Below are 6,737 nucleotides of genomic sequence, written 5' to 3'. Positions count from 1 at the left end.
TCCACCTCGGTGACTCTTCAGACGAAGATTCTTCAAGCAGTATGTAAATGGAAGAGATGAACATTCCACCTCTGCCTTGAAATCTGTACATTGCTGACAAGGTAAGAACAGTAGATGGATTTATTTTAAAATTATATTTTTATTTTACTGTATTTTTCTATCTGTGCTTGTGTGTTTTCGCGTTCTCATACGAATAGGTCATTTGGCATTCTGTGTTGTATGTTGCGGAAGAATATTTAAGTTATTGTATTTTGTGATAAAGACGAAGCCCTTGCATCTGTTGTCAGTTACGAGTAAATTTATATGAAATGAGCTATAGGATACATCACCGAGATAGAGATATCTCGCCGTCATCAATCCTCAACGGAGCTTCCTGTTTTGTAACCACACAGTATTTGCCTTAACAGTGAAATGATTCTGGGGGCTAATAAACTCAGCACTGCGCTCCCTTAAAGCAAAACAACGATCATGAGACTTTCTCAGATATAAGAAGCAAGACAATCATTTCCGGTTCTGGACACGCATGTTATTATTAATGTTACCAGTATTATTATTTAGTCTGGCCGAGGCGGTAAAGGTGTGCTCGGCTCGCCCGGAAGGACGTGGGTTCGAATCCCCGTCAGGAAGTCATAAAAATTTAAGAAACGAGATTTCCACTTTGCACATGGGCTTGAGGTTCACTCAGCCTATACAAAATTGAGAACCAGGTTAATTCAAAGACGGCCGGGCGTAGAGCTAACCACTCGACCCCATCAGGTGCCGAGTTTGCGGGTAGTGGAAGCCTTTACCTTCCACCCCTCCAAGGGCCTTCACGGCCTGTACGGAGATGACTTTGCTTCTTTTATTATTTAGTTCGCATCCCTATATGTTCAAACTCTTACTCTATTTCGAATGATACAGTCAGTGGGTTGATATCCTTAGAAACGTTATGGCAAAACGAAATTTAATAAATGTAATTTCATTAACAGAGATAATGGAGATTGAGATAAGGCATTTATACTATTATTATTATTATTATTATAATATCTACTACACAGTCTTGAAACAGCTGAATCAAGCGATGCATAATTTTATGTCATCACTGTATATCACAAGCAGTGACCGAGCGAATATGGCAACAGTGGAAGACAGCAAGCCCATAAGGCCTGTAGTCTTTTCTTAACTCTGGATGCTCTATAGGAACAAGATTCGCTCGAGAAATGTTATATAATGTGCGTGTGACACAGCTGCTGGCTTAAGATAATAAAGGTTTAGAAAATTCATATCGATCGATCATATTATCAATTCAATTCAGATTTCATTTCCATTCAGTTGGCAGTATTACCGGAACTAGGAGAGCTCCCTCCTTACTCCTCACCACCGTACACAAATCTATCACTAAAAAGTGTGTGAGTAATACTTCAGGTTATAAAAGTAAATATACTCCTAGGGGCGGATGGGTTGAACCCTGGCAGGCGTAATGAACACATCTCTCCTCCAGAATCATTTCTAGGTAAGAATAGCAGCATTGGAGCTAACTTAACATATTATGTAATAATCCTTGCAGAGCGGACTCTGTATTTCTACCAACTGCTGCTAATATATACCGTAAGTTGCAGACAATAATTCACAACACAGCATGGCTGGGGCATGGACTGTTAGAAAATCATTACATTTGACCATTCCACACTAAATGGTGTTCTTACACATTACAGGTGACAAAATGCTGCATCACTAATTACAATCAAAAATATTTACCATGCATAGTTCACTGAAGATGGTATAGGCCCTACCTTTGCATTATACCACTGCAGTTGGATACCAACTGGAGAAGGAATAAGAATAAGAACTGTTTTATTTGGAGCTCTGAGCAATAAGAATTGCATTTGGTAGAAAATACACTTCTCACTGACTCAGAAACATTTAAGAGACCTGTGTGATTTTGATGATAATCCATATTTTCATAATCACACATCCATTCATATCCTACTTCAAATGTAATGGACATCACATTGATCACCAAAAATGAATTTGCTACTCAAACATTTTACAGAAAAGTAGAAAATAGATTAGCCTACCTAATTTTCAACAACTAGGCCTACTGCTTCTAGGATACTTTTCTCTTTTTATGTTTCAAAACTTTGCTGATGTAATTATATATAGAAAGAGCCTCATTACAAGTTCTATTCAGAACATAAATAGCAGCATCCAAACCACCGATATTGACTCCAACAATTTTAGCCAGAGACCACAGTTTATGGGTTTGAGTCAGCGTTCTTGTTAAATTCTTTCTATCTTGGGTGAGAAGTACAGCACGACCTGAATCCTGCCTAACAACTCTTGCTAATTCTACTAGAGCATCTTTATACAATGTTCTGTTATCCTGTTTTGAACCACTTCGTTTTCCAAATGGTAAATCAGTCACAAAAACATCAACAGATGAATCCCTTAATGGTAATTTCCTAACATCCCACGATAATAAGTCAATAGTATTCTTCCTTTTACTAACCAAGGCATCAACATTTACTGATGAACGAGAAACTGCTTTTGGGTGAAAATCTCCACCAATATAAAAAGAACCAGGAAAAGTCAAAGCTCCTTCAATGGGTATTGAACCACCACCACACATGGGATCTATAACAATGTCACCTACTTTAGGTTCTCCTAAATGTAACAAGCCATAACACACTGTAGCACGGAGGGTAGTTGGGCCGAATTGCTTGATGTTCCTACGATGCATTGATTCTTTGGTCAATGCAATACCAACATAAGCTTCCTCACCCTTAATATTTAACACAATCTCCAAATCAAAATGCACTAAATCCACAATCCAGCTGAACATATCCTGGAGCTGACCACCAAAATGGTATGCAGCATCTTGAGAGCCAAATGTATGATCACCAACTCGATAACAAGTAACCCTATATTTTAGTACTTTGCAAGAATTATTCCTCTTGTCAATTTGTTGATAGCATTTCCTTGCTTCACATTTCTGGTTGGCAAACCCCTTAGTGTCCTTAATAATACCGTCTGATACATCATCCTCAGATAAGGGATTAGCAACCTTAACACATGCTATAGTATTTGAATTACCATCTTTATCACTTCCTTTCATATCCATAGAATTTAGCATCAATGCAACCTTGCTTTTGATAATCCTCTCTTCTTCCATAGCTCGTCCATATTCCTCTTGTGAAGGATAGCAGATCCCCTGAAAACTGCAAACTTTTCTCCAGATTGACAGAGATTCTTTCCAGTCTGGGCACGTGGCAAGATTTTTAATTAACTGTAAATCAGTCTCCTTTTCCCCACAGTATGTACCCACACTTTTGACTGAATGAGTTATCACGTATAGGTTATCCACGGATCTCAGTAAAAACACTTTGTTAATCTCAGAAATGTCGATATTAAAGAAAATTCTCCCTCGGTCTTTGCATATGTCAATATCCTCGCCTAATTTTTCTTTACATTCGGCTACACCTACATTTTCTAATCCCGTTGGGACAGTAGCTTCAATAGACACTTTACTCGAGTCTGCCTTTTTTAATAATTCGTGGATATCCATCTCAGTACTTCACAGGAATCACTCAAGAATAACAGATGAATCAGCGCGTACACGCGAGAATCTCGACATCCTCGTTTCATTACACAAATCACAGATAGCCTATTTAAAAAACATAACCTCTTCCATGCAAAGAACACCAGCAAAATAAATCATCTTTGCTAGCTCGTTGGAGACCAAAGAGGATAGAATAGACATTAGACACTTGTGTTGTATGCAAAGCACCGCCGTCTCGATCCTCGAGGTGCAAAGACTACAAAGAGAATGGCGGAGACCGGAGAATAAAGGTCGATTCACACATCTCCGTTACGTGACGGCGCTCTCCGTTTCCGTATCCGTCCTTTCCGACATGAATATTTCACGTCTGTTCTCACACTTCAGTTCCGTGCAGTTATAAGTCAGCAATCAAGTGTTCCATGATGAGTTTTCTTAGTGATGATGAACTGTTAATGATAGCTATAATCTTGGATGAAGAGGAGAAAGAGAGGAAGAAACAGTGGGTTCATCCTATATGGAAACGCAGGGATAAGGAAGGAGAGTTTTCTACTCTATATAAGTGCTTGAAGGACGACGAAGTAAAATTTCACGGATATTTCAGAATGAGCAGAAATACATTCAGTGAGTTGTTTAAGAAGGTAGAGCCTTTAATTACAAGAAAGGACACGTTTTGGAGACCTGCAATTACACCGATGGAAAGACTGGCTGTATGCCTGCGGTAAGTAGACTTAAGTAATATTAAAATAAAATGAAAATGAAGTAAGTACATTCGTGTTCATGACAACAATTTTGTAGAAGCATAAATGAACAAAAATACAATATTTTGTAAAACATCATACCGTGAACTTTACGAGGAAGAATTTAAGAAATATGTATTTAAAACAGCAGGGAAAAAATTGAAATCATTAGTGTTTTTGGACGTTGAAATAACTGTCATGTTACTGAGTTGATTTTTCACCAAACTTCTGCCAATAAAGTTGTAGGTTATCTTCATTGTTGTTGACTGTTGAACACGATGAAGAACTGAGAGTATCTGTAGTCGCATTTTCTGGTAGTGCCTCTAAGGGTTGAAATGCCCTCTCACCAGATGCTGTTGTCGAGCTGGTACTTTGCTCTGTCAGCATCATCATTTCATATTTACATGCGGTTGCGAAAATTTCTGATTTAGCTAAACTCAAGTAGTATGGAGACAGTGACTTCAACATAGGCGAAATTCCAAATAAAAAGGCATCAACGGGGTGTTGTAGATGTTCATTGGCCCGGTTAGATATAGCTGAGCCCTGCGCAGAATTTTTTTCGATGATGTATTTCATCAGTATCGACGATGCTGTTGGTTCATCCTGTAGCTTCCTTTTCTTACAATACCTTCGAGGGGTTGAAAACGTTGAGGAGTCAGTTTTATCACTGATGTTTCCTGTAGATATACCCTTGTTGTTTACATCGTGAGGTACAGGCTGCTGCTTGGATTGCGGTTGTTCTGCTGTATTTGAAGTATCATGTTCTTCCTCGTCTTCACTTTCAAAATCGTCATCTGCGGACAGATTGATGTTTCCCTTAGTTTCTCTTTCATTGAAGTATTTATCCAAGAAACTTAATTGATCCGCAAATCTGTAGCGTTTTACAGTTTTTGCTGCCTCCCCACTTTTAGTTCTCAGTTTTTTCAGCCACTTCTTATAATTATCTCTTAGGTTGTTCCACCTTGCTTTGCACCTTTCACCTGGAAAAATAAATAAATTATTTAGGCCTTTACTCTTTTGAAATTAGGTACGAATTTAATTAATAATTAAGTATTTAATCGTTCGTGTTTACTCATAATGATAAGTTTATTGTGAATTCATAAAATTAGGTATTTTTGTATTTGTTTCAGATTCCTCGCAACCGGAGATTCATTTAAAACAATATCTTACAGCTATCGTCTTGGGCATTCCACTGTACACAAGATTGTGAAAGAAACTTGCGAAGCTATAATAAGAGCACTGATACATGACGTAATGCCTCATCCAACAGAAGAAATGTGGAAAGCCACAGTGAAAGACTTCCAAGAACGCTGGAATTTTCCGAACTGTTTGGGATCAGTTGATGGTAAACACGTCGTCATTCAGGCTCCGCCGAACAGTGGCTCCCAGTGTTTCAATTATAAGAAAACATTTTCAGTTGTTTTATTAGCACTTGTAGATGCCAACTATAACTTCATTGCTGTCGACATTGGATCGTACGGTAAGAACAGCGATGGAGGTGTCTGGGCTCATTCGAATATTGGGAAAGCTTTTGAACAAGGTGCCTTATCAGTTCCTGGATATACACAATTGCCAGGTTCGTCCGTTGAAATACCACATGTAATAGTGGGTGACGAGGCATTCCCTTTAAAGTCATATATTATGAGACCGTATCCAGGCCAACAATTGGACAGAACAAAGCGAATATTCAACTATCGACTCAGTCGTGCTCGGAGGGTAGTTGAAAACACTTTCGGTATTCTAACCCAGAAATTTCGAATTTACAACAGACGAATTCAATCAAAGCCGGAAAGCGTTGATAACATAATACTAGCGACTTGTGTGCTACACAATTTCATTAGAAAGTATGACGACAGTGTTTTCACGCTTATAAATGAAACAAGTGATTCCACAAACCAAGAGTTTGTCAATCCACAGCTCCAAAACTTGCCCCCTCGTGGTGGGAATTCGACCAGAGAGGCTTTCTGCATAAGGGATAAGTTAAAAGATTATTTCTGTTCAGAAGCTGGTTCAGTACCGTGGCAAGAACACATATGAAAGATGCCGATAACGTCACTTAGTGAGTGGCTGAAGACCTTCCCGATATCTATATATATAAAAGCAAGTCGGGCTGGAGCGATGTATATATAAATATTTAAAAATGAAAAAAGACGTGAATTAATGAGGCACTTCCAGAAATCTCAGAAATTTGAAACTTGGTACGAGGGAAACTGATGACCCCAGGATCCCTAGAAAAATCGGAAATTCTCAAAATTCCCTGAAGGGGGCACGCTGGGGGGGCTCAAATTTTGGGCTCAGCATAAGAACACAGTCGTATAGTATATCCAAAACGATAACCTATAGGTTCCGTGGGCTTAAAAATTTTCGGAAGTTTCCTCATTTTTATCCCCCATCCCCCCAAATCAAGATGGCGGCACAACCTGCGAGACGAGGTAGACAATTGAAATTTGGTGAAATTATAG

The 6,737-nt window shown here is 38.7% G+C and overlaps 2 protein-coding genes across 2 annotated transcripts; one reads left to right on the top strand and one right to left on the bottom strand.

Annotated features, from left to right (window-relative positions):
• Positions 1–2,043: 2,043 nt before the first annotated feature.
• LOC136881291 (tRNA (guanine(6)-N2)-methyltransferase THUMP3) lies at positions 2,044–3,673 on the bottom strand. Its single transcript, XM_067154087.2, has one exon. The coding sequence runs from the start codon at positions 3,542–3,544 to the stop codon at positions 2,087–2,089; it is 1,458 nt and encodes a 485-aa protein (XP_067010188.2). The 5' UTR covers positions 3,545–3,673; the 3' UTR covers positions 2,044–2,086.
• Positions 3,674–3,755: 82 nt separating this feature from the next.
• LOC137502161 (uncharacterized) lies at positions 3,756–6,312 on the top strand. The gene is made up of 3 exons (XM_068229156.1): positions 3,756–3,872; positions 3,952–4,256; positions 5,406–6,312. Exons 1-3 carry the CDS (start codon positions 3,756–3,758, stop codon positions 6,310–6,312), a joined length of 1,329 nt encoding a protein of 442 aa, XP_068085257.1.
• Positions 6,313–6,737: the final 425 nt, after the last annotated feature.

This window comes from Anabrus simplex, chromosome 9 (genome assembly GCF_040414725.1).
Source record: "Anabrus simplex isolate iqAnaSimp1 chromosome 9, ASM4041472v1, whole genome shotgun sequence".
NCBI lineage: Eukaryota > Metazoa > Arthropoda > Insecta > Orthoptera > Tettigoniidae > Anabrus > Anabrus simplex.
The sequence above is the reverse complement of the archived record's forward strand: the minus strand, read 5'-3'. Positions and strand labels throughout refer to the sequence as shown.